This window comes from Lynx rufus, unplaced genomic scaffold (genome assembly GCF_022079265.1).
Source record: "Lynx rufus isolate CCGP_SWC_20201006 ecotype Redwood Valley unplaced genomic scaffold, mLynRuf1.p SCAF_16, whole genome shotgun sequence".
Taxonomy (NCBI): domain Eukaryota; kingdom Metazoa; phylum Chordata; class Mammalia; order Carnivora; family Felidae; genus Lynx; species Lynx rufus.
In genome coordinates this window covers 8576425-8603958 of record NW_025814830.1, presented here as the reverse complement: position 1 = coordinate 8603958, position 27534 = coordinate 8576425, and the positions used below count along the sequence as shown (strand labels likewise).

Genomic DNA, 27534 nt, shown 5'->3' with positions numbered 1-27534 from the left:
TAAGCAAGAGTAGACGAGCTCTGTAGGCAAAGGAAGCCACCATACTTCAACTGTGGGCGCTGTGTGTTAAGGGTAACGTACGAACATTTGGATAAGGGTAGAACTTGTTTCAGCTCAGGGTAAGCCCTGTATTTCACTGTATTTAACTAAGACACACTCTATTTTTTAACCATATACTGAATCAGGCATTGCATTTAACGAGGCATTTCACCAAAGGCAGGCACTGTCTTCAACTGAGAGCAGACGACACGGAGGTAGTCACTGCGTTTAGCCAAAGGAGGGCACTGTCTTTTCCTATCCATGGCACAGAGATGGGACTTGATGTCACTGCAGGAAACAGAATACCCCTTTTTCTAGGGGCTTCCTCCTTAGCAGAGACTGGTCTTCCTCAGCTCCTGACAATTCTACGACCTGCAGTGAAAGTGTCCCCATGGCAAGTTCACTCAGGCTCCAATGGTGGCTGCAGGTAATCTGCCCCCTAAAGGCCGGGACCCAAATCTGCCCTGGTCCCCAGGACAGCATGCTGGGGAGACGGGAAGAAGAGAAGCACCAGAACAGGCTTGCATGACTCTTTATTCGAACCACCAGACCTGCCCCAACGAAGAGCTCCCCAGACCCTGCCGCACCTTATAGGAAAGGGCTCAGAGTCAGGGAGGAGGGACCCTGTTGCTCCTGTCCCTGCCGAGGGAGGTCAAGATGGAACCTGGGATTCTCCGTGACCAGACTACTCCCACTGCCTGTCCCTGCAGGGGACTGAGATGGGCCGCCCTGGCCCAGGTTGGGGGTGGGATCTCAGAGTTGCCCCTGAACAACACTCCGTTGAGGATGGGAGGCCTGGCCCTGGACGCCTCACGTCTCTGGGCGAGGATGTCGTGGTCCCTCGTCCATCAGACCTGCCGCCACTTTCCACCCCACCAGGGGGGTAGGACGCGTGTGCTCCCTCACCATCCGTGAGGACCCAGAGGGGGGTTCTCTGCATGACGTTCCTCCCTCGGCCTCAGGCCAGCAGGCGGCTGTACTCCGCCAGGGCAGAGGACTTCTTTACGCCGTCCCAGATCCGGGCAGCGTAGTGGAACCTGGGGGAGGAGGTGAGTGGTCAGCAGCCCTGGCTGTGGCCCGCCAGCCTTGCGCTGACCCGGGCCAGGTGCAAAAACAGGTCCTGCGTATGACCTGCATGACCTGACCCCGGAGGCTCCTGGACCGGGATGTGGGGAAGATGACAGTGCTGATGGGAGTGGCCCGGGTTCTGACGCCTCCCCTGGGGTGAGCAAAGCAGAAGGCGCCTGGTCTGGAATGAAGGCCTCAAGCCCCAACTTGAGGGTCAGGATTCTACCTCTATCTCCCTCCAGAGTCTGTGGCGATCAGAAACGTCTGACAGCTGCATGACCCTCTACCTGGCTGGGCCCTGCTACAGACCCTGGGAGAGTAGAGCCCTGAGCCCCCTCGCCCGCACGGCGCACTGGCTTTGCTGTTGTGTGCGCTCCCTGCCCCTTCCGGCCACGGCCAGCCACAGACCCCGGGGGAGCCGTGCTAGAGGCTGCACCCAGCCAAGCTCTTTCTCTCCAACTTCTGTGTCTCCTGGAAATTCGATGTTGCAGACCTGCTGTGCGCTCGAGACACAGAGGGTCATGTGGGGCTGGGGCTGGGGCTGGGGCTGGGGGAGGTCGGGGCTCTGTGAAAGCAGAGTGGGGAGAGCCAGGTGGCACAGGAGGAGGGAAGGTGGGGGGCGCAGGGAGACAGTGCCATCCAGTGAGAGCTGGAGAATGCAGCTCCTGTGGGGACATTTCAGCGTCCCCTCCTGTGAGGCCACGCTTTCCGCACTCAGGGCCTCAGAATAAACGCTTGAGCTTGACTGGGCTCACTGGTCCTACTCCTCGCCATCAAATGGCACCTAGCTACCGGTATGTAACATCACTATGTGACAATTCCTTTCTCTGAGCCTCAATTTCCCCACTAGTAAAACTGGTGACAAGACCTACACCCTCCCGGCTACTCAGGAGGACTTAAGAGACAGCATGCTGTCCAGTGTGGAAGCAGTCATCAGCATCCCAGAAAAGGGAACCGAGATGTGGAGAGATCACTGAGAACTTCCTCTAGTCTGCACCAGGGTGGGGGCCCCCACATTGACCACCCTGCCCGGAGCTCTTACCAGTTCTTCTCCGTGAGGATGGTGTGTGACAGCTGTGGCCGGGCCATGGACATCACTTGGCTCCGGAGCTTGCTCACCAGGGACTGGAAACTGGGGTGGCCACGGTACCCAGGGAGCAGGGAGAAGAGAGGGCTGGAACCGGGTCCTGGAGAGTTGAGGTGGGGAGGATAAGGGGGTGGGGGGGGGACAGCCTGTCAGAGGGCCTTTCCTTTTTCCCAGGCACCCAGTATCCTGGGCTGGAATACCAGGAGTACCTCCACGTCCAGACCCGGCCCAGCTCTTCCCGTACTCCAACATCTTGGAAACACACTCCTAAGAAAGGGTCCAAGCACCTTAAGGACAAGCCACGAGTCTCCCCTCAGACCAGTGTGGGTCCCTATCACCCCAGGCCAGGGCAACCTGTATCTCCCACCAGACCAGGGAAGAACTGGTATCCCTGTGCACCAGACTCAACCATACCTGCCCGAGGTGGGTTTTCACTCTCTGCTTCGCTGTCCATGAAGGGCACCAGGAACAAATTGACCTCAGAGTCCAGGAAGTCAGGTGGGAGCCCAGGGAAGACGTTGCACTGTAACATGGACAGAGTACCTGCAGGAGAGAACCTATCAGCCTACAGAGACTATGGTGAGGGGCAGGGGAGGTACACATATGATGGTCAAGCTAGAATCAGGAGGCCAGTCTGGATGTCTGGGCCATGGGCCAGAGCAGGAGTCAAGAGCCACTGGTCAGCCTGGGGGGTGACTCAGGGACCCTTACCCTTGTAACGCAAGTGGGAGTGAGCCATGAGCTGGTCAATCATCAGGTGCATCTGGCGCAGCTTTCTAGGACAGAAGTCCTCTCGGCGAGCTTTGTTCTGCAGGAAGACTGGAGGGGTGGGAAGAGAGATGTAGTCGCGTGAGGCAGCTGGGGCTTGGCTGTGTGGCCTTCCCCACTCGTGCCAAAGATCTGCCGTTACCCCTGGGCTCAGAGCTCTTGTAAATATTTATGTTACATGTTACTTTGCTTTAGCACCAGACCCTGTGCTGGGTGATGCAGGGGACCCAGACGTGAGATCTGGTTTCTGTCCCCAAGGAACCCCCAGTCTGATGGAAAAGACCGAAGAGGAAAATAGCCACACAATCAGGAGTAAGACAGAAAGGCACCAGGGACTTGGTGAGGCAGAGGAAGTAGGGAAGACCCTGCCTGGGGTGTCATAAACGAATGAGATGTTTGCAGAAGGGCAGTGTGACAGTAGAGCAGAGCGAGCAGATGGTGTGAGGCCGCAGGGCAAGCAGGGCACCTGGGGCCACTCGGGTTACTTCAGCACTCTCTTCGCCCCCAGTCTGTGCTGGAGGTGCGGGGGGCAGAGAAATGGGCTGATGTGGATCCTGTATATAAAAGGCTCCCCTGCTGATCAAGGAGCTGGACCCGGACTCAGGGTCGTGCCCTTGGTGGCCAGGTGGGAACCTTGGAGGAAGGAGCAGCTAATCTGCTGACTTGCTTCCTCCCAGCTCCCCACTTCCCCAGCGCTCCTGGTTTTCGCCCCTCCCCCGTCCCCCTGCCTCCCCCCTTCCCCCTGATTTCTCCCTCCCCTGTCCCCCCGCCCCAGTCAAGTCCCTCACCCAGGTGGGGGTAGTACTCAGTGCCTTCGTCAGAGCCTGAGGAAGTGCTGGACTCGTGGCTGGGGGATGGGGTAGAGGGCTTCACCATCTCTGCCGTCTGGAGGAACCTGGGGTTCAGGGCGAGAGGTTGGTGCTGTGGCATGGGCACCCCCTGTCCCACAGCCTGGGGAGGGGGCCCCCTTTGCGGATCTGATAAAAGCTACAGCTACACCGATTTTAGGGGATTTTAGGGAATTCAGAGACAACTCTCTCAGACACCAATCCATGGACCCATGTCAACTGCATGCGTTTTTAAATGAGTCTATGCTATTAAAAAAATACTTCATTTTTTAAAGCATTGGTAAGATCACCACAAAACCGAGTGGAAAGTACGGGGATTCCCATGAATGTCCCGCCCCACTCCCACACATAGCCTCCCCCACTGTCAACACTCCGATGAGCCTGTGACACATTATCATCACCCAAAGGCTATGCTACACACTAGGCTTCCCTGCCGGTGTTGTCTACTCTGCGCGTTTTGACAAAAAGGACATGTGCCCGCCACACAGCATCACAGCTAGCGGCGTCACTGCCCTAACAACCCTCCATGCTCTACCTATCCGCCCCTCATCTTTTTACTTGTCCCGCAGCTTTGCCTTTTCCAGAATGTCATGGAGTTGGGATCATACACTAGCCCTTTCAAACCGGCTTCTCTCACTTAGTAATACGCACTCAAGAGTGTGTACCTTCCTCCTTTTCACGGCGTGATAACGCATTTCCAGTAACATTCCCTTGTGCGCATGTACCATAGTTTATCAATTTACCTACTGAAATATACCTTGATCACTTCCTCGTTTTGGCAATTACGAATAAAACTGCATTATAAACATCCACGTGCAAGTTTCTGCATGGACCGAAGTTTCAGTTTATGCCATTTTAAAATAAAATTTCCAGACATGTAAATAAAATAAACCTGATTGCTATCTGAAGGAAGGGCTCATGGGAATCCGATAAAAAGCACGGATATTCTCCTCACACGAACACACATACAAACGTGTTGTCCACAGGTTCGTGGGGTTTCCCTGCTGAGAAGCCCACCTCAGGCTCTGGATTAAAAGCAAGGTTCGGGGCGCCTGGGTGGCGCAGTCGGTTAAGCGTCCGACTTCAGCCAGGTCACAATCTCGCGGTGCGTGAGTTCGAGCCCCGCGTCGGGCTCTGGGCTGATGGCTCAGAGCCTGGAGCCTGTTTCCGATTCTGTGTCTCCCTCTCTCTCTGCCCCTCCCCCGTTCATGCTCTGTCTCTCTCTGTCCCCAAAATAAATAAACGTTGAAAAAAAAAAAAAAAAAAAAAAAAGCAAGGTTCTGCCATGTGCCGGGCCGAGTCCATACCCCAATCAGAATGCAAACTCCACAGGGCAGTCTGGTAAATTCACACCTGTGTCCCCAGTGCCCCGAACGGGGAATGGCATCCATAAATGGTCAATACACTCCTCTCACGTGAACGAATTCAAATAGACTATGGTGATGGTAACAGCGCGGGTGTTCCAGAAATAAGACACTTAGGGGCGCCTGAGCGGCTCAGCTGATGAAATGTCTGGCTTGGGCTCAGGTCATCAGAGTTGGTGAGTTGGTGAGTTCGAGCCCCACATCGGGCTGTCTGTCAGCGCAGAGCCCACTTCAGATCCTCTGTCTCTCTGCCCCTCCCTCACTCTCACTCTCAAAAATACATTAAAAAAAAAAAAAAAAAAAAGACATTTAGATCTGGTCACAAGGGCTGGTTTTCCCAGAAAGTCATTTTTACTGTTGGCCAGACCAGACCCACAGTTCACCCCAACCCCCAGGGTTACTAACATAAACATTACATTCCCATTTACCACCGAATGCTGTAAGTTCTTTAAACTCATTTAATCCGCATAAAACAATTTGCCTATGAGGAGCTAAGGAAAAAGAGGCCACTCACCTACTAAGAGCTGGGGTTCAAATCCTGGGCTGCCTTACTTTGGAGACATCTGCTTCCCTTGGCTCAGCTCTCCCCTCCCCATGAGCTCCTGTTCCTTCCTTCTGGCTGGGCTCTGTGCCCAAGGCGGCTGGCCTCCGCACAGCTATCCCCTGGGGCCTGAGGCCAAGAGGAACCCTTAGGCCTTAGGTTCTGAGCCAGTTCTGTCCAGGGGGCATTTCTAAAAGCTCCAGCTGCTTCAGGCAGGACTCCGGCCAGATCCTGACTCCTTCCCCAGATCCTGATTCCTTCCCCCTTCCTGCCTGCCCGGGTACGGTACATGTGCCTGGAGATGGACAAGAGGGACAAGCCCGCTCCTGATAACGCTATTCATTCTACAAACGTGTATTAACCACCTTGTGCCAGGCACTGTGTGAGGCACCAGGGACTCAGACTGGGAGAGACAGACCCTAAAGAGATCTGCAATGTCCTGTTAGGGAGTGATAAATGCAATGAAGGAAAACACAGTAGTGTAAGAGTGGGGTAGTGGTGGGGGGTGGTTCTATGTTATAAGATCGGGGAAGGCCTGAGGTGGGACGACGTGAGGGAGGGAGTCTGAGGTCTGTAGGAAGAGTGTTCTGGCTGAGGGATGCGGCATGGAGGTCCTAAGCTGCATGAGGAGTAGCCATGGGGCCACTAGGGCTTTAATGGGGGGAGTGAGGGAAAGTGGTGGGCGAGAAGGTCAATGAGGAGACTAGGACTGTCCTGTGCAGGACCTTGTAGGCCATGAGAAGGACTTTGGATTTTGTTCTGAGTGATGTATAAAGCCAGTGGGGAGTTGTAAGCATGTGTATGTCTGCTAGGTGGTGGTGACCCACTCCAACTCACGTTTTATTTTAAGTTTATTTTTGAGAGAGAGAACATGCATGCACGTGTGAGCATGCACGACTGGGGGAGTGGCAGAGAGACAGAGAGAGAGAGAGAGAAAGAGAGCGAGAACAAGAGTGAGAAAATCCCAAGCAGGATCCACACTGTCAGCACAGAGGCCGACCCGAGGCTCCATCTCACCAACTGCAAGATCGTGACCTGACCCCATATCAAGAGTCGGACACTTAACTGACTGAGCCACCCATGCGTCCCCAACTCAGACTTTAAAGGGTCCCTATGGGGGCGCCTGGGTGGCGCAGTCGGTTAAGCGTCCGACTTCAGCCAGGTCACGATCTCGCGGTCCGGGAGTTCGAGCCCCGCGTCGGGCTCTGGGCTGATGGCTCAGAGCCTGGAGCCTGTTTCCGGTTCTGTGTCTCCCTCTCTCTCTGCCCCTCCCCCGTTCATGCTCTGTCTCTCTCTGTCCCAAAAATAAATAAACGTTGAAAAAAAAATGTTTAAAGGGTCCCTATGGATACTGTGTGGAACGTATGAGACCCAGGCAAGTGGCCGAGTCTCTGATCCCCATCTCTTGCCTTCGCTCCCTGCCCCCACCCCCCCCCCAGCCCTCCCCGCCACCTGCTCACCTGTATAAACTGAGGTCTGTGAACCAGTCCTGGACAACGATCACCACGTGGCAGACCGTGAAGAGGAAGGCCGCGATCTGGAGCGACTGAGAGAGGGCAGGAAGGGGTGACCGAGCTGGAGGTCCCCCCCTACCCAGACTGGGGTCCCTGCTCCCAGGACTTAGCTGAAGGGGCAGCAGGGTGAGAGCCTCAGAGCCGTTAAGCACCTACTGTGTGCCCAGACTCCGCTGGCACTTTCTTCACAGGCCATCCCTAAATTGGGCAAGATGGGAATGATCACTCCCATCTCACACAGGCAGATAATGAGGCCTGAAGGGGGAGGGGGCAGGAAATGACTTTTCTGAGGAGCACAGCCAGGAGGTGAGCCTGACAGGACTCTCAATGCTATTCTTTCCTACAGCTCTTGGGGCACCCAGGGCTCTTTATGAAGCAGAAACGAGGTCAACCCATATCCAACTCCCCATCGCGAATCTCAAGGGGGAAGGGGGAGACCTCGCCCCTAGGTCCGGCTTGGTCCCCTCACCTGCATCTCAACGTAGGTGTGGGGCAGGTTGTACTCTGGAGGCAGCTTGCGGTCATTGTTGATAAGGTGGTCCAAGATGGAGGGGCTCAGGATGGGCTGCGGCAAGGAAGAGAGGGTGTCGGGAACGGGGGCTGGAGGCCAGGACCCTAAGTGTCACAGCCACCCAAGTTCTGCAAGTTGAAGGCCAATACCTTGTCTCTCTCGGGGCAAAATAAGGTCAGAAACACAGGCGGTTTCTGATGAGTAAGAGCTAGTCAGCAAGAGGGGGTGAAAGAAGAATGTTTCAAAGCAGATACACTTCCCCCAGCTCCTTTATGAATTATCACCCCTCTCAAGTGCCTCGTGCTCAAAGAGAACTCTCCTAGTGCTAATAAATGTAATATTGGCTTACATGAGTCATGTCCCTTCAAGACACTTTCCTTTTCTTAGTTGTTTCAAATGCTTTCAAAACTTTGCTAAGATAATTACTTTGGTCAAAAAACGATGTTTAGTGTGAAAATTGGTGAGGATTTAAAAACTGCATCAGTGGGTGTAAAAGAATCCATGGTGAGTTCATCACCTTTTCTTAAAGGAACATTCCATTTAAAAGCCACAAGAGCGCAATCAGTTTGGTGGTCTTACTGACTTCTTGCTGCAGTGAGTGGAATTCTTTAAAGAAGACAGTTTCCCAACTGCTGGCTTTCTAAAACTCCCAATAGAGCTGCATGCTCTATTCTGTCCTGTTTTAACTTCCGTTCTGCTCCACATGGGCCTTGGACCCAGCTCATGGCAGTTCAGCTTGTGTCCAGGTCCCCTAGTGGCCCCTGCACAGGGCCTGACTCACAGATCACATCTGTGGGCTTTCACTGTCCGTGCCATCCACACCTATGGTGACTAGAACTCTGCTCCATCAACATTCAGGGAGAACCACGTAGGGGCCAGGCCCTGACCAACAGAGCTCCTCCCTAAAGCGCTCCAGGCGGGTGGGGAGTGGGAGCAGTACACTGTGGGAAGAGGCTGTGATACGTCAGTGCCACGATGGAAGGCGCACACGGCACCAGTGGGGACTCAGAGCAGGGGAAGGCTTCTGGGAGGAGGCGATGCCCCGGCAGAGTCTTCTCGGAGGAGAAGGCATTAGCCAGGCAAAATGGCAAGGGGAGAGAGCGTGTTCTCATGCTCATGATACTGACAGCAAAGTATGAAGTACCTACTTCATGGCAGGCGCTGCCATTAGGGCTCTACTTGTATTAACTCACCGAAGCCTCACAACAACCCTACAAGGTAGGCAATGATGTTTTTCCCACTTAAGAAAACTGAGGAACAGGCAGTTTCAGATAAAGGGTAGTTTCGGATAAAGGGAACAGGATGTGGACGCCCCAGGGGATCGAGGGGAGGGGGATCAAGGCGAGGCCTTGTGGTGCGTCTGGTGGAGCTAGAGACTACACCAGAGAGGGGAGGCTGGAGTCTGAAGGAGGTGAGCCCCATGAGCCCTGAACACCACGCTGAAGAATGGGGACTCTGCCTGGGGGCAAGAGAGAGGATGAGGAAAGCCACCAGAAACACACAGGTCAGTTCTAATGATAGTGATGGGCCTGAACGCTAACTACATGCCAGGTCCTGTGCCAACCGCTCTGCCTGGACCGTTCCACTGAAGCCTTGCAATGAACCTGTGAGGCTGAGTACGATTATCGTCCCCACTTATAGACGAAGAAACTGAGGTTTGAGGGGGAGTAAACACTTGCTTCACATCACCCAAATGGTAAGAATTAAAGGCAGAACCTGGACATACACAGACCGGCCTCGAGGGCCCACACATTTAGCCACTACGCTAGAAGATTCTCTAGGCTACTGTGTATACAATGGATGGGAGGGGAGGGAGGCAAAATCTGAAAACGTGCTAAAGGCCAAGAAAAGACACAACTTGTCCATAAGCACCTAGCGTGCCCGTGGCTGGGCTGGGACCACATGGAATCCAAGCGGGGTTCTGGCTTAACAACATTCAGGGATGGATGTGAAGGTGGCATGCAAGAGGGCGGGCACGTGGAGGTCAGCACCTGTGTGTCCAGGAAAACAATCCGCTCTTGGGTAATAAAGAAGTCAATGCCACTGGTCTGGTTGCCCCCTCGTTCCTTCATCTCGGCACTCTGGGCCCGGAAAACGTACGCCCTGTGGAGAGAAGCGGGTGGGGTGCATTAGAGGTGCGCTTCTCAGCCTCTGATGCCTCCAGAGTGTAACCATGTAAAATGAGCGTGGTTCCCTATGCTCTCAAAGCCCCCTACAAAGCCTTCCACCTGTGGCCCCTGTTGTCTGGAGAACCACATTTTATTCCATATGACTTCACCTTTACCCATAAGGAGATCTATTAACCCATCTAATGAAGTCAGTAGAGTGAGGTGTTTAAGAGTCAAGACTTTGTTGGACCGCTGGGATTCAAATCCCCGTTCTGCCTCTTCCTGGCTCTGTGGCTTTGGGCAAGTCCTTAATTTCTTTGTCCTTGGCCTCCTCATCTGTAAATGGGGATAACAGCAGTCTCAAAACTCTTAGGGCTGCTATGAGGCTAACTGCCGTAAAGCCCTTAGGAAAATGCCTGCTAGGCAGCGATACGTAATCGTTAGCTGTGAATTACCCAGTGCACTTGCCACGGGCTGGGCCCCGGAGATATAGCACTGAATGCTCTCCACCCTCACGGTGAGAGGCTGGGTGGTTGTAGGACTCCGTTCCCAGTTCTTCCCCTGGGAGGAGAGTCTCCCTCGGTTCTATCTGCGTTGGACCGGGAGATGACGCCAAAGCAGGCACAGCTGAGCCTTGCCCTAGACCATGGAGCTCAACTGGGTCACATTCTGCGACCTGGACAAAGTGATTTTCTCTTTCAATCTGTAAAATCAGGGTAATGGTATTTCTCTCTCAAAAGGTAATCCCCACCTCCCTGAGAGGCGTGTTACGCTGTCCGACACCCACTTAACACACACCGTACTGAAGGCCTCTGATGTACCAGATACCGGGATGCGACAGGGAACAAGGACCGTCTCTGCTTCCAAGCAGCTCCTGCTCTAGCTTACAGATCAACAGAGATCAGTAACTGTGAGCGGTAGGAAGAAGGGGTGTGTGGCGCTCAGGATGGGGATAGCTCAGTAGGGAGGGCTGGGAAGGGCTGCCGTACAAGAGACAGATGACCACACTGAGAGTGAGAGAGAGAAGAGTTTATTGAGCAACTTTAATTAAGTTAAAGGGGAGGCACAGGGGGTGGAGGATGGAAGCAAAGACTGTCCCAGGTGGACGGCAGGTGGCGTGTGTGGGGAATCAAAGACCAGTGTGGGGAGAGGGGAAAGCGGAGAACAGGGGGACTGGGAGCAACAAGAGGGAGCACAGGCCTCTGTGGGGCCTGGTAAGGAGCTGGGGCTTTGGCCCACGAGCCTGGAGTAGCCCTGAAGACATTTAAGTAGGGAAGTGACAGGACTGGAGGTGGGTTTTGAAAGGCTCCCCTTGTGCTATGTGCTGAGCCGTAGCCTCCCTTATCCTCTCTGACCTTGACCGCCTAGGCCTTCCCTTCTTGCTCACTCCGTGCCAGCTCCAGGGCCTTCATGCCATTCTGCACACACACCAGGCAAGCTCTGTTGCCTCAGACATAGGCTCCTGTCATTCCATCTGATTAGAAAGCTCTCCCTCCTCCCAGTCTGCTTGTGCTCAGTGTCCCTCTTTGCGAGGCCTTCCCTGACCACTCTGTTTAGGACTGTAATCCAGCACCAACCACAGCTTCCCTATAATCCCTTCCCGTTTGGGTATCACCTTCTCACGTGTCAAATAACGTAGTTTGTTTGCCTTCACCCTGATTAGGATGAAGGCTCACCAGGACAAAGGTTCTTGCCAGTTCTGTTGACTGTTGTATCCCCAGTGCCCGGAACAGTGCCTGGCACGCTGTAAGCACTCAATAGATGTTAGCTGAATTGAACTAAAGCAGGGAGATCAGTGAGGAGATTCTTGACATTCAGTAGGGGAGACGTCGGAGGCTTGGGCCAGGAGATAGGAATGAAGGAAGGGAGAAGCAGATGAATTCTTAATGTAAAGGGGGCCTGATGGCAAGAGTTGGCACCAAAGTCCACCACACCACGGGCTGACGTGGCTCAAAAAAATAAGCAGAGGGCACCTCGGTGGTTCAGGCAGTTAAGTGTCTGACTTCAGTTTAGGTCGTGATCTCATGGTTTGGGAGTTCGAGCCCCGTGTTTGGCTCTGCGCTAACAGTGTGGAGCCTGCTTTGGATTCTCTGTCTCCCTCTCTCTCTGCCCCTCCCCCACTCACATTATCTCTCAAAATAAACTAAACAATAAAAAAACACAAAAGATACGCCAGGCCAGTAGAATTCTCTCTAGCTCAGGAATCTGAACTCAAAGCCGGGGGTAGGGGAGGAGAAATTTGCTAGTTGGGGGTGGAAGCTGAGACGGAAAGAATGCTATCTGAGAGAGCTGGAGCTGTTCCCAAGTGGAGCCAAGGTGAGCTTAAGTTACAAGTTGACAAGAGAGGAGACGGACCTGGGAGGAAGGGCAGCCCCACAGCTCTGGTTCTAGTGGATGTACAGTCTCACGATAGTGGTTCTTAACCTGCTCTTGGTCTCCATCGGACCCTCTAAGATCTGGGGGAAACTACAGACCCATTTCCTAGAAGAAAAGCCCAACTGCAGACAGATGTAAAATCCCTCATATACTGTTAGGAGGAGGTTCATGGACCCCCTGATATCCATCCATGCAATGCAAGATAGTATCACCTGCTTTATGGAAAAAAACCCCAAAAACCAAACCCCTACATTTTCTAGACAATCCCTTTCTCATTCTCCAGTTTGAGTCTTCCTTAATCAGACCAGTTATGTCTCTCCTCCCTAGTCCCTGCCTTTCTCCATTTCCTTCCCTGCCCTCAGTTCTGGTCCCTAGTTCCTAAGCTCTCTCTTTCCCCAAATCCTCTCCTGTGACTTCATACTTTTATTTTCACAATCATCCCCATCCTTACTCAAGAATGCAGGACCGAGGCTGGTCTAGAACCCATGCCCTACATTCGAGTCTCTTTCCCTGTTCTATTTACCAGGTCTTAGCAACCAGTATCCTATGAGCATTTGCTCTGTGTCAGGTTCTTGTTGACTTTGCCTTCCTGATCTTATCCTCCAAAAACCCACTTTACACATGACAAGGTGAGATACTGGGAAGTGAAGTGACATTCCCAAGGTCAACTAGCTGGTGAGTGGCAGGGCTGAGACTGAAGTCAACCTAAATCCAAACCCGGGCTCTGTACCATTCCCTGGGGTGAGGCAGGAAGGGAGGGAGAAACAGGACTGGTTATCTTGGAGCCACACAAAGATTTAGTCCAGGCCCTAATCACCCTAATCTGACAAAGACATTGAGGCCAAGGGACGTGAAACATTTTCCCAAAGTCCTTTGGTAATACCACTTGCAATACCCAGGCCCACCCTTCCCTGTCCTCCAGGTAGGTGTCCACCTCCCTCCTGGTCTTCCACACCCCTTACCTCTGGTCCTCCTCAGGAGTGTTCGCTGACAACAATGACATGACCATGGACTTGCCTGTCCCCTGAAGGCCCAGGACACCAACCACCAACACATCGGTCTGATCCAACAGGTACTGTGGGAAGATGAAGGAATGTGAGCCTCGTAAATCTGTCAGCTGCTGGAGTGGGAGTGAGACTGGGGTGGGGTGGGGGGGCAGAGACTGGCCCGCCTGCCTTGTCGGATGTGGAAGCAAAACTTTGACGCCTCCGATCCCCTCAGTTGGGCAAAGGGCCCCTGTACGTATGCGGTGGCACAGAGAAGAGCATTTGTGAGGGCTCCCAAGTGGAGAAGAGCCTGGCATGGTCAAGAAGCTAATGGAAAGTCAGTGCCACTGGAACACAGCGGGCAAAAAGGGAAACCTGACTTTGGGGAAGAGTAGAAGAAAGGCACAGGAATGAAGAACAGGTGGAAGGACAGGATGTGGTATCCGAGGGCTACTGCGGCAGACTCCTGGAGGACTTTCGGCTTCTGGCAAGTCAGGAAGACATGCAGCAGCATGAAAAAGGGACAAGAGTGAGGAAGGGGAGGTCAGTCTGTCCTGGATCCTGTCTGGGATTTAAGAGTCCTGAGACCTTCACCTCTGGGCCACGAGCTCTGATGCCTTTCACCACTAGGGGGTGCGAGAGACACGCTTTAAAAAAAAAGCCGTCCTCAACAGGCTCCTTAAAAAATCAATCCTTTTTTTTTTTTTAAAAAAAGGAAGCCAATCTTGGCTCTAACCCTAGACACGTTAAAGCAGAAAGAACACCTAGCGCTAGCCCTGTTCAATAAGCTGGACACTGATCACATGTGGCCATTTGAATTTAAGTTCATTAAAATTAGGGGCGCCTGGGTGGCTCAGTTGGTTAAGTGTCTAACTCTGCCTCAGGTTATGATCTTGTGGTCCGTTGAGCTCGAGCCCCATGTCGGGCTCTGCGCTGACAGCTCAGAACCTGGAGCCTGCTTTACATTCTGTGTCTCCCTCTCTCTGCCCTTCCCCATTCTCGTGCTTTGTCTCTCTCAAAAACAAACATTAAAGCAAAAATTTTTAAGTTCATTAAAATGAAACAAAACTAAAACTTCAGTTCCTCAGTTATATTAACCACATATGGGGATATGTGGATAAGTGCTCAATAGCCACTTATAAGGATAGTGGCTACCATACTAGATAGTGTAAATACAGAACACTGTCACCACTGTCACCACTGCAGGGCGTTCTAATCTGACAGTGAAGGGTAGGCCTGGACACTGGCTTTTGTTTTGTTTTAAGGCCCTCCAGTTGATATCAGTAGGACAGCGGACATAGAAAGGAAGGAGGCCGGGTAAAATACAGACCCGGCATGCTGTCCTAGTAAGTCCAAGCTGTTGGAGAAGGAGAAGGGACACATCTGGGAGAATCTGGGCAGCAACGCGATGTGACGGGTCTAGGGGGAAAAAGCAGCAGGAGAGGAGAAATGAAGCCCGAGAGTCTGGAGGTAGGCATGCATGCCAGTCCAGGAATGTGAGGTCTGAACTACAGCAGGGGCCACTGAGATGGAAAAGGGAGCCTCTGGGAGTGACATTCAAACCAGTTAACACTGGTACTGCATGGGTTGTTTCGATCAATCAGAAGGGGAACTGGAGCAGGGTCTAGGAGGCTGACCTGAGGGGGCAGGAGATGGTAAAGGAGGTCCCAGGGCATCTGGGTGGTAGTGGGAGTCCCTCTTTGCCAACTGGTATCACGGTTATTCAGTATTTTAACAACCAGCACAGCCCATGTACTGCAAGCCACTGCAACTCAGCCCTGGCTAGGTGAGAACTTTCAGATTCCTTCTCTCTCATTGCTGCAATTGCCTGAAAGCTGTCTAGTGCAGTATCGCCTGCCAAGAGGGTGGCGGTGGGGAGGTGGGGTGGAGGCAGTGAGACGTGGGACCTGGGGAGGCTCAAGCAGGGAGACCCATGCTCCCCACTCAGTACCTCAATGGCGCTGTCACACCAATTCATCTGGTCATCTACCAACTTGATGCTGTGCTTCATGCGTTCTGGGGGCAGTAGTTTGGCCTGGCCCACGACAGCTGGAGACAGGAGAAAGCAGGAGATGGGATGTGGTGAGGGTCTGTGTGAGGGCGGTCCAGCTCCTAACCGTCCTCAACAGGCTCCCGCCCAGGCCCCAACTCACGGTCCATGGCTGCGGGTGCGGCAGTGCCCATGCCTCGGTTCTGGATCTGGTACACGGGCTGCGTGGGTCTCTGTCCCTCCTTCTCTCCCTTGGGTGGTGCGGGGGCTGCAGGGGGTGCTGGGGCAGCGCCCTCGGGGGTGGAGGTGGTTGTCGCAGCCGCAGGCCCTTTCCCCTCTTCCCGTGGTTTCATGAGGACGATAGGCTTCTCAAGAGGGGCTGGGGCAGGTGGGGCAGCCGGGGCTGTTGGGGGTGGTGGCTGCTTAGACTATGGGAGTGAAAAGGTTCCGGTCAGCAGGAGAGATCTTTGCCCTAACTGCTCCCAGCCTCCCCTTCAGAAGATCCTTCCCTGCTCACCCGCTCTGCTGGAGGTTTCGAGAGGATGATGGGGGTTTTCTGCATGACCGCCGTGCTGGTCTCTTCGCTGCCATCCTGCGGTGAGGGAGGGCAGTTACTCGGGCGTGGCTCCCTCGCCTCTCAGAGACACTCCCCAGGGCCTTTGGGTGCCAGGTACAATTCTAAATGCCTTCACATATTAATTCCACCAGCAACCCCGTGAGGCAGACACTATCACCCCCATTTTGCAAATGAAGATACTGAGGTTAACTGGCTTGCCCGAGGTCACGTGGCCAACAGAGACTGGAGCCAGGCTTTGAACCCCGGCAGCCTGGCCCCACAACTGCATTCGGCTGCCTCTGCCAGAAGACAAGCCCAGGTGGAAGGAGCTGGGGCTCTGGAGCTGGCCCTGGGTTCAAACTCGGCCCTGCCTTTTGCTGGCTGTGTGAACTTGGCTAAGGCCTCGCTTCAGCCTGTTTCCTCATCTGGCCAGCAGGGATAGGAGTTTCTTCACAGGACTACTACAGGCTGAGCGTAGCTGGAACCTGAAAACTGTCCATGTGGCGTCTGACGCACGGCAGGCGCTCACTATCTGACAGCTGCTATCCCGAGAGCCCTGCTACCCTGATCGTTCCTCATCACTCCTCAGCTCCACTCACGCTTGTCAGTAGCCAGGGGACTGATCCCACACCTTGCCTTCATGTTTATTTTGACTCACCCCCAATCTGCTCAAGAAAGGGGAGAGATCGGCTTTTGAGCCTTGTTCTTTTGAGCCTTGTTCCCCGAGGAACCTCAGGAGAGCCATGACCCTTCAGTGGGTCTATTTCTTCACCATACACTGGGGATACTTACTTCAGTTCTGCTCACTTCACTGGCCTATGGTGAAGAACAAACAAAGGGCATGAAAGTATTTGGGAAGAAGAGCTGTGACAGAACCACAGGAGAGGCTGCGGGCTTTCAGAAGGCCAGGGAGGGAGATGGGGAGAAGGTCCGGGGAGGAGAGGATGATACCTGGGACGAGGCTGTGAGGACAGAGGACAGGAGATGTATTCAGGAGGCACAACGTACAGGGTGACTGACGTGGGGAAGGGGGTGTCCAGGAGGAGGCCCAGTGGGCTGTCATGGATACTAGGAAAAATGGGAGGAAGATGCCGAGGTCGGCAGGGGACACGGAGGACGTGAGGAGTCCACTGGCCACTTAGGAGGCTGCCAGGGATCAGTGGCAAAGTCAGAGGCAAAGACAAGAGGCTTCGGAGAGGCTGATCCAGGACTAAAGCTGAAAGTGCACGATGATGGCGACATTGTCCAGGGTACGTGTGGCAGGAAGAAAGAGACCCTGTGTTCTCACTTATGCTGTAACTCAAGGAAAGGAATAAGAGCCGAGCTCACTGTGAAATCAATTATTATTCATGTCTACCATTTTATGGCTCAGAAAACAGTTCCAACTGTTACTTTCTTCTCCCCCCCAGAGCTCTCTCAGAGGTGGGTAGGGCCCTAGAGAAAGGACACAAGCAGGGGGCAGGTTCTGACAGCGAGTCACCTCAGCACAGGAGAGAAGACAAGGCAGGACCGGGGCCCAGGCCGAGGCTCCTGGTTTCCAGTCCAGGACACTACGGCCGGCAGACCAGTGCTGTGCTTGGGCTCAGCTGGATTTGGGTTTGGGTTCTGGCCCCAAAGCTCACTGATTTTGTGACTCTGGGTTAAGTCCTTTCTCCCCTGAGACTCACTCTCTTCATTAGTGAAAATCAGATCTGTCCTAGGTTCTACTTCATGGGGTAGCTAGAAGAGTGCAGAAAGACCCGAAAGACGTTAAAGCACCTTGCACGTGCACGCTGCTCAACACCTAGGAACAGCTGCGGTTATTACAGGACTCTTTGAAACATGAGTTTATGGCGCCTCTCAGCTCAAACCCTCCAGTGCCAATTTCATTCAACAAAATCCAAAGTCCTTTCTCAGGCCTATCAGGTCCTACGTGATCTGGCCTGAGTTACCTCTCTGACATCATCTTCTATTACCTTCCCTTCTTCTCTGGCCACTGCAGCCACACTGGCTTCCTGGCTACTCCTTGAATACACCAGATATGGGGCTCAGGGCCTTCCCATTTGTTGATCTGTCTAGAATGCTCTTCACTCGGATTTTGTCATGGTGTATTCCCTCACCTCCTTCAGGTCTCTGCCCCAAACCCACCCCTTCAGGGAGGCCCTCTCTGTCCACTTCATCTAGGACAGACCCCTTTGCCACTCTCTACTCTTACTTCATAAGGCTTTTGTTCACAGATTGATCCCCAGCATCTAGATTAGTGCCTGGCACATGGCAGGTGCTTAAAAACATTTGTGGAACGAGTGGATATGTGGATGCTGCCCTTGGGCCCACTCACTCACCCGTCTCTCTCTCTCCCATGGGGCAATGTAGTCCCTCTCCCGACCACCAGGCCCGGAGAGGTTCTGGGGGCCACCGGGGCCAGGCTCTTTCCAGCGTCGCCGCCTCTCTATCCCATAGAGCCCAGGCTGACTATGGCCAGACTCAGACATGGTTGCCTACAGAGAGAGAGAGAGACAGAGAGACAGAGAGAGAGAGAGAGAGAGAGAGAGAGGGAGAGAGAGGTGGATTTCAGAGTGAGGACAGACTCTTTTCAATCTATTTGGTTCACTCTGGACTGTAAGAAGGCACTTCCTTTCAAGAGAGCTCTGTGGCTGTGGCAGTGACTGCTAGCTGGCTCTCAAGATCTGTTCTCTTCTTCCAAAAAAAATAAAATAAAACCCTCAGTTCTGAGCTGGGCACATGGCTGTCCAGAACACACCTCTCAGCACCATTTGCAGTTAGGTGGCCATGGGACTAAGTTCTTTCTGGCCAATGGTATGACACCAGAAGTGTGTTCTAGCAGCTTTCAGAAACTTTCCTTCACAGATGCTGGCACATGCCTTTTGCCCTTTCCTCCTCCTGGCTGGGAGGAATATGGTGTGCAGGATGGAGCTCAAGCAGCCACCCTGGACTGGAAGGAAGGAACGAGGGAAGGCTGGCGTGGCAGAAAAAAAATCGGCGGTCTCCTGTTCACCCGGCGTTATTTCCTTCTAGATGCAGTGGGAAACAGCTACACTTCTCTTACTTGTAGCCAAAACTACTCCCAACTATTAGTCACTTGGCCTCAACCTGTATCTCATAGGGGGAGGGGGTCACATAAAAATGGGACCTATTCTTTCCCAAACTGTGGCAAAGCATTTCCTTACAAACCAGTAACATGATCCTCGGTGCGACAACTACTGCTTTGATTACCTAATACTGGCATGTGTGGGGGTGGGGCTCCTGCACTCAAGGCCCTATCTTATCTGGTATCCCTCTACATCTCAGTCTGTCTACCTTAGGTTTCTGATGGTCCGCCATCCCTCACACTCCCAAGTCTCCCCGGTGGTTAATCTAAGATGTTATAAAATGAAGTGCCACCTATATGGTCTACTCCCTACCATTTAACTCGCTTTATAGGTCCCTCTAGGGACTTTCCCCAGCTGTTTACACTACATTCCAGAGAAATCTCTGAATACTTAACAGTCTGTTTGCAGGAGAGGCCATTTCCTTTATAGCTCAGAGGTCAAGTTGGCGAACTGTAGGCTGCGGACCAAATCAGGGCTGCCTTCTGTGTTTGTAAATGAAGTTTTATAGGAAAGCAGCCACCTCCATCAACTTAAAAGTTGTCTATGGCTGCCTTCTTGATCCAATGGCAGAGTTGAGTGGTTGAGACAGAGACAGTACGACCTGCAGGATCTCAAACAATTCCTCTCTGTCCCTTTACAGAAAAAGTTTGCTGATCCTTGCTTAGCTCTTAAGTGCCTATGAAATCATCTTTACTTTTAAAAAATTTTTAGGTAAGCTCTGTGCCCAATATGGGGCTCGAACTCACAACCCCAAGATGGAGAGTTGCACTCTCCACCAACGGAGACAGCCAGGTGCCCCCACCTGTGAAATGGTTCTATGAATCCCCCACCTCCTACCCAAGTACACAGTCACAGATCCCTGTGAGAGATTCGCTCTCCAGAACAGCAGTATCTGTTAACAGGATGTAGGAGTAGGGGCTTGTCCAGCGCCTCTCCCATTGCTACAAGTGACCTCTTCTCCCCCCACCCCCCCACCCCGTCACAAACCCAGCTGAAGACTGCCTTCTGAGACAGGAGGGCAGGGCCTGTTTACACATGCTCATGGAAAATGATCCACTCAGCACTTAAGTGACTGTTTACAGTCTCTGGCAGAGATTCCCCTCAGAAACTGGGAATCCTCCCTTCCTTGCAGTTAAGGGTCACTTTGCACATTATTCTCGAGACAGCCCCACCCCCCAGTGCTTCAGTGTCTCTTTTCATTCCTCCACAGGGACTCTGCCCCAGCACTCCAGTCCGTTTACACACCAAGAGAAGCCCCTTCTCATGCAGCAGGTGTCCGTTTGCATGTTTTTTTTTTTTTTTTCTGGAAACTTCCACAGTATTTGGGTCTATTGAACAGCTCTATGGGGGAGCTCCCCAGAATGAGTCCACCTACATACAGTTTGGGGACCCCCCCCCCATGTTTCCAGGCTCCTCTGGGGAGTCTCCCAAAATGTATAAAGCCAGTCTATTTGTGTTTATTTACAGGGCTCTTACAGTGACCTCCCAGATGTTAAGAATCTAACTAGTCATTCTTTGGGGGAGTTTCCTCAGTGCTTAAGCATCTCTTCATATGGCCCCTTTGGGGACTCTTCCAGAACCTAAGTGTCTATTTGCAAACTCTGAGGGGAGACTTCTCTAAGTCCCAACTCTGTATTTACACACCACCACCCCCAAGAACTTCAGAGTCTATTTACACTATTTTTTAAGGACTCTCTAACACTTGTAAATATACATTTACAAGTTTGTATATGGGGCATCCCCTAAAACCAACGAGTCTCTATTACTCAGGTAACATCCCCAATAATTAGACACCTGCTTACAAGCCTCCTATGGGGAACCCTACGATTTAGGTTTCTATTTACATAGGATTCGGAGGACCTCCCGGGTATACAGGGTCTGTCTGTAGACCCTCTGCGAGCGTGTTCCCAAGACTTCTCTTTACACGCTGTCGTTAGGACGTTTGCAATACTTGACGGCCAGTTCTAAAGGCCCTATTAGGCCCTCCCAGAACTGAAGTTCCTATCTACAACCTTATTTATCTCCTCCCCACCCCGCGCCCGCCAACCCGGTATTTTAAGGGTCGCCCTTGAACGCCTAGTCTGTTACGCACACCTGCCGGACGTCCGAGCAACCGTTTAACGGTAGAGAAGGGGGCGGGGCCCCGAAACGCGCCCAGCGCCCCGCCCCCTGCCGGTGCACGAGCCTCGCGCGGGCTTGCGGGCCCCTTACCTAAGGCGGCTGCTGATTGGCTCTTGGGGCGCAGCGCTACGCGCGCTTTCCGTGACGGGGCTGGTGGGGGGAGGTTCCACTACAAGCCACGGGCCTGTAAATGGCGTCTAGGGGACGAGGAGCGTTGGGGAGAGAGAGAGAGAAAGCAGGCACCGGTCACTCCGGAACCGGTCTAGGCACCCCGGAAGCGGCACCCAAAGAACGCCGGCAAAGAGGAAGAGGAGAAGGTAGCACGGGGCGGAGCGGAGATCAGGACCCGTGGGGTGCTGGCCTTGCGCATGCGCCGAGGGCTGGGCGCGCCAGAACGGAGCGTCAGAGCCGGGCTGAGCATGCGTTGATGGAGGTGGTTGGCTTTAGCACGCATGCGGATGACGGCGGGGAGGAGGGCGGACGCTACGGTTCCGCCTTAGTGTGCGCGCGCTGCTTTGAGGCCCATGTGGGAGTGAAGCGAGGAGGGAGAGAGGGCGGTTCCGGAGATGGCAGGTTCGAGTCCCGCCTCTTCAGTGGCGTTGGCGGGATTCGGTGGGGTGGGGTGGGGTGGGGCGGCGCGGCAGGGAGGAATTTCAGAGTCCTGGGCCGAGTAAGTGCTGAGAACACGGGAATGAATTAGACCTAGTGTGTGCGCTGTAAGACATAACGCTCTGTGGAGGGAGACAACTAGAGCAAATCACTGAAGGAGAAGGCCCAGGTCCGGTTTGACCTTGAAGGGCGGGAAAGGGTACTCCAGGTGGAGGGAAAGGTCTAGACTGTTTTGGACTCAGAATTCCCTCTGGGTGGGAGGTGAGGCCGCAGAGACGGGCTGGTCAGATCCTGAAGGCCTGGGAGACGGAGACTGGTGGGATAGGATTGTTCAGTCTCTCGCCCGCCGCGGTGGGGGAAGAACCCAGGGATAGGGGTCGAAAATTCAAGAAGCCAGTGGCGCAGCCTTGTGCGCACCAGAGTGGGGGCGGGGGTGTGGGGGGGGAGAAATGCCCGGCCCGAGGAGAGCGCATGCGCGCAGCGGTTTAGCTAGAGCCCGCGGTTACCACTGGGTCGGGAAATAACTCCGGGGAGGAGGGAGAAGGAGCGTGTGTACAAACGTACATTCGTATGTATATCGGTCAATGGGGGAATTTACCATTTTTCATTTGCAATATTACTAAAAAAATTTTTGTAATTTATAACTGAACAGGGGATACATGTACTTTCTGACAAAATTCAGGCAGCCACTAGGGTACACAAAGTCTACTCTGGTTCTCATATTCCATTCCTGAAGCACCGGCTCCCAGTTTCCTTCTGGAATGACTGTTTAAGCAAAGCACTGAAGATAAGAGCTTGAGCCTGGGTTCACATAAATGGCAGCTGACCTTGGCCACGTTCCTCAACCCTCTCTACCCCCGTTTCTAAAATGGAGATTGGCGGCACCTTATAATGTTCCTGGCAGAGTTAAATGGATGAACGTACCCAGAATAGTGCTTGGTGCGTAGTAGCACTATGTGTTGTCATTATTTTGTGCTGCGCTCACCCCCCCCAAGCCTCATCCCGGCTGCCATTTCCTCAGTACCCGTGCCAGGTGGAACTGTTTCAACAGACTGCCACAGGCGCAGTGAAAACACCGGTCCACAGACTAAGTTGAGAGTCCTGTTGATGGATTCTCCAAAGGCTGTGAGTGTTAAGCAGAGACACGCATGATGGACCATGCCTCTTTGTGTCTGTCCGTGTTCCTGTTTAGCGGCTTCATCTCCGGTCATACCCATTTTAATCAACTAAAATTTTCAATCCCAGGTCACCCTCCATGCCAGTTTTACAACTCTGAGCAACCATCAGGTGGAAATGACTTTAAAAGGGGAAAGAAGGGGCCTGGCACTGACACTGGGCCCACTGTGTACCAGGCTGTTTTATATATGTCACCATAACTTTTCCCCTTCTCCATTTAACAGATGCAGAAAATAACAGTCTGAAAGAGAACGTCCTTACTGAAGTCCCCTAGCCAGGAAGCAGCAGGGCCTGGATTGAAACGCAAGCCTGTCTCACCCTAGAGCAAGCCCACATTTTTTTCCCCTGGCGGCGGGCAGCCTGCCTGGTGGTGAGTCAGTGGTGCAGACAAGCACCCAGAAACCTGCCTTTTCTCCTTAGTGGCATGATTGTGTGGATGTGCCATGCCCTAACCATTTCCGTATTGATAAACATTTAGGCTGTTACTGAACTTTGGCTCTTACAAGCATTTGCTGCGGTTACTAACCTTGTACATCTGATTGCATGTGTGTGATAGGATTATCAGTGATATCTTGTTTGAAGTGGAATTGCAGGGTCAAAGGGTCCACGCTTGGGAATGTTGAGAGCCATGGCCACTTGATGTATTCATTTCTCCGTTGACTTCGGTGTTCATTGTATTCATTCATATGTTGACTGAATTCTGGAGCTCTAGTCAGCTGCCAGGCATGGCTGTAGGCTGGAGATCCTACAGGGAAATAGGCCAGAGCACTTGCCCTCTAGGAGCAGATATTCCAGTGAAGCAGATGATGTCAGGTAAAAGATGAGTGGAAGGATAAGTCAGGATAAGGAAATTTTGAGTGACGGAGGTCAGAGGTGGTCAGGGAAGGCTCTCTGAGGAGATGACATTTGAGCAGAGGCCTGAACAAAGTTAAGGAACTGAACTGTGTGAAGATGCTGAAAAGCCGTGGAAAGACCTGAGGAAGAAGCGGAGTGGAGCTGGTGTTCGAAGATTGTCAAGGTGACCAGAGTGGCTGGAGCAGAGCGAGGGGAAGAGAGAAAGCATTATTTAGGAATGAAGCTATCGAGAGGGGCCAGGTTACATAGGGTCTTGTAGGCCACGGGAAGGGCTTTGGAAGTTACTTGCCGGGAGTAACAGGAAGCCGTTGGAGAGCTGTGAGCAAGGCCCGGCATGTTCAGATGTGTGTTTTATAAACATCTCTATGGTGAACACCCTGAATTAATGACTGTGGTTGCTTGTGGGGGTGAAGGTTCTAGACAGATACGGAACAGAGCTGTGAGGACGAGTGTTGAAGACTTCTGCTTTTTTGAGCAATGTGACTGTTGTCTGTGCACAGAAAAGTTAAAGTATTAAAGCAGCGCCAGTTGCTGTGAAGAGAATGGCCTGCAGCTGGGCAGGCGTGGACACAGGTGATGAGGAAGCCCATGTCCCTGCCTGGATGGGAGATGATGGTGACTCAGAAAGAGGGTTGTGTGAGAGGAGCCATGAATCAGGGATGACTTAAAAGTTATCCTGGGGCGCCTGGGTAGCTCAGTCGGTTAAGTGGCCGACTTCGGCTCAGGTCATGATCTCGCGGTCCGTGAGTTCAAGCCCCGCGTCGGGCTCTGTGCTTACAGCTCGGATCCTGGAGCCTGTTTCAGATTCTGTGTCTCCCTCTCTCTGACCCTCCCCCGTTCATGCTCTGTCTCTCTCTGTTTCAAAAATAAATAAACGTTAAAAAAAAAAAAACTTATAAAAAAAAGTTATCCTAAAAAAAAGTTTTGGGCTTGACCAACTGGATGAAGGGTGATGCTTTTTCACGAAGATGTGGAGGAGTCCTCTTCGTGGGAAATCGACAAGCTTTGAACCTGCTGACTCTGAGATGCTCGCTGGACATCGAGTAAGGGGCGGCAGTTAGGAGAGAAGCCAGGGTTGTAGACTGAAAATTTTTTCCTGACTTTTCATTGTGAAATTTTATTTTATTTATTTTCAATTTTTTAAAATGTTTTATTATTTGAGAGAGAGAGAGAGAGTGAGTGTGGGGAGTGGGCAGAGAGAGAGGGAGACACAGAAACTGGAGGAGGCTCCGAGCTGTCAGCACAGAGCCTGACTCTGTGGGGCTCAAACTCATGAACCACGAGATCTGACCTGAGCGGAAGTCAAACGCTTAACTGCCTGAGTCACCCAGGTGCCTCTCGGGCGTTTTTAAGGTGGGACAAACTATGGCAGGTTTGTTTGCCATCAGGAGTGCTAGAGGGAAAATGGACATGGAGACTTAGGAACCTGTCCTCAAGCAGGTAATGGGGGTGGTGCTGACAGTGTACAGGGGAGAGACGGATTGGCCTTGAGTCAAAGAGGGGCCAGCTCTTCCTGGTAAAAGAAAGTCATACCATCTGACATTCCCTCTGGATTGTGAAAACCGCTCTTGTTCCTTCTGTGTTGGCAGTTACTGTGCACAGCATAAAAGCTCAAGCAAGGTCTTTGGACTGCAGTCTGGCATTGATGTAAATGGTAGGGCTTCCTTTACGAACCATAATGAAGAACTGGACAGATGGTCGTGATGTTTGTTCTAAGTGGCTGGGGCCAGAGGGAGAGGACGGTGGTGGGCAGTTACAGCAAGGGATGCTGGGGAAGGGTGGGGAGCCCCCTGGCAGGAGCAGCTGTGACACTGCGATTTATAATAATCTATGTGGTCTTTGCTCCTTTTCTGGCTCATAGCACCTAAAACCCTTGGAATTTTGTGCGGTGAGAGCAGAGGTGTCTTTTGTTATGTTAACGAGGTGGCTTTTGGAAAACACCTAGGTAACCTAAAGCTGGGGGCTTGTTGCCAGGGCCCCAGCCTTGTAGAGGTTGAAATAGCCGGTCTGACCCTTGGCCTTCTGGAAAGGGAGAAGGGGTGGTTGGAGCTTGAATCAATCGCCAGTGGCCAATGATTTAATCAGTACTGACTTTGTAATGAAGCCTCCATCAAAACCCAAAAGGACCAAAAAAAACCCCCCAAAAACCCAAAAACCAAAACCCAAAAGGACAGGGTTGAGAGAACTTCCAGGTTTTAGGGCATGTGAAGATTTGGGGAGAGTGGGGCTCCTGGAGAAGGCATGGTAGCTCCCACCCTTCCCCATACCTTGCCTGTGTGTCTCATCCATCTTCCTGTTCCTGAGTTTTATTCTGGTTTATAATAATTACTGATTTACAATAACCAGGAATCCAGTAAGTAAAATGTTTTTCTTGGAGTTCTGTGAGCTGCTATAGCAGATGACTTGAACTCAAGGGGGTGTTTGTTGGAACCTGTGCTCTGTAGCTGATTGGTCCAGAAGCACAGATGATAACCTGGACTTGCCACTGGCTTCTGAAGGTTGTGCGGGGGTGGGGGGTGCGGTCTTGTAGGACTGAGCTCTTAATCTCTGGAATCTGATGCTGTCTCCAGGAAGACAGTGTCAGAATTGAGTTGAAGTATAGGACATCCAGCTGGTGTCTGAGAATTGCTTGGTGGGGGTGTGGGGGGGGACCCACAGACTGGAATTGGGTGTGGGGTCATTAGCAGCCAGGGTGGGGTGGGAGGAGGCTGAAGGGGGTTGTGGAGCCTGAAGAGCCCCCAAGGTGAGGCCTGTGGGTGTATTAACACAGTGGAACACTATTCTGCAATGAAAAAGAGTGAGCGGCATGGGTGGATCTCATAGACACCGTGCAGACTCTAAGAAATCGGTCCACACTAGCATGTAGAGCAGGGCTGCTTTCAAAGTTGGGCAAAAGAGGTCAGGACAGTGGTTACTGGGGATGGAGTTGGGTATTGGCTGGGAGGAATATGAGAACCTTTAGAGGGCTGGAAACTTCTAGCTTGATCTGAGTGGTGGCTGCACCGGTGAATAAATTGGTAAAAATTCAATGAGACTGCATTTAAAATGTGTGTGTTTTAAAAAAATAAAATAAAATATGTGTGATTTACGTAAAATGGATCTCCATAAAAGAAGAAATGAGCCGAGCCAAAAAGCTAGACTTTGTCAGAAGGGCAGGTGGGAGCCACAGAAGTTTGAGCCAGGGCTAGGTCCAGGGACGTGTGAATGTTGGGAGAGTCCTCAGGGTCCCGGGATGCAGGTGCATGGAAGGAGAGAGGCCAGAATCTGCCTCAGCCTCAGCTCCTGACTGGCTTTCTAACTGCCACCCCTCTCTGGGCCCTCTTTTCCCCAACCAGCCCTCTCATGGGAGTGGAGGTAAAACAGGAGAGAAGTCCAGAGCATGTGAGACTGAGCTCCCTGGGGACAGACGTCTGATTCGTGCCTGTGGCCCTACTAGCCCCTGATAGAAGTGCTGATTTTGTGAGGGGGAGTGCAGAAGCTGCCGGAAGGGGGGTCTCAGGACCCATGCCCCACATTGGGAAATGGGTGAAAGTAGCGGGGCAAATCCAAGATACTTGAGAACGGGATCGCTGACGTGTCCTCTTAGTTTCTTAGTGAAAAGCCACTTCTAACCAGTTCCTGCCTTGTCACAGTGAAAACCACCTTAGCTGGAGGTGAGGAATTTGGGCCCCCCAGGCGTTCAGGGTTTTCATTCAGTGATATTCACTGAGGCCCTGCATGTGCCAGCCCTTGACATTGAAGACACAGTAGAGAACAGAAATGAAAATACGGTATTAATCATCCCTGAGCTTCTCAATGGGCCCGTTGGCTAAGTGCTGGGGCTCTGGAGCCAGGCTCCCTGGGTCAGAGCCCAGCTCCCCCTTCTCTACTGTGGCTTTGGGCAGGTTTCTTAAATCTCTCTCTGCCTCAGTTACTTTTTATGTAAAAC

At 52.5% G+C, this 27534-nt stretch overlaps 1 protein-coding gene across 2 annotated transcripts; it reads right to left on the bottom strand.

The window, feature by feature from the left end:
* Positions 1-556: 556 nt before the first annotated feature.
* SMG9 (SMG9 nonsense mediated mRNA decay factor) lies at positions 557-21231 on the bottom strand. Of its 2 annotated transcripts, XM_047077918.1 has the most exons (14): positions 21057-21231; positions 18078-18233; positions 15718-15792; positions 15364-15628; positions 15162-15259; positions 13187-13299; positions 9732-9843; positions 7699-7794; positions 7176-7261; positions 3751-3857; positions 2906-3013; positions 2609-2737; positions 2150-2294; positions 557-1076 (listed from the first exon to the last, which is right to left on the bottom strand). In XM_047077918.1, exons 2-14 carry the CDS (start codon positions 18225-18227, stop codon positions 998-1000), a joined length of 1563 nt encoding a protein of 520 aa, XP_046933874.1. In that variant the 5' UTR covers positions 18228-18233; positions 21057-21231; the 3' UTR covers positions 557-997. The 2 variants fall into 2 exon arrangements, with proteins under 2 accessions (XP_046933874.1, XP_046933876.1); XM_047077920.1 differs by lacking the exon at positions 18078-18233 and having other exon boundaries at positions 21057-21227.
* Positions 21232-27534: the final 6303 nt, after the last annotated feature.

Coding starts and splice junctions, on each gene's coding strand:
- SMG9 (XM_047077918.1), bottom strand. CDS start 18,227: ATGTCTGAGTCTGGCCATAGTCAGCCTGGGCTCTATGGGATAGAGAGG. Junction 15,629..15,717: donor CGAAACCTCCAGCAGAGCGG/GTGAGCAGGGAA, acceptor TCACTCCCATAG/TCTAAGCAGCCACCACCCCC. Junction 1,077..2,149: donor ATCCTCACGGAGAAGAACTG/GTAAGAGCTCCG, acceptor CTCCTCCCCCAG/GTTCCACTACGCTGCCCGGA.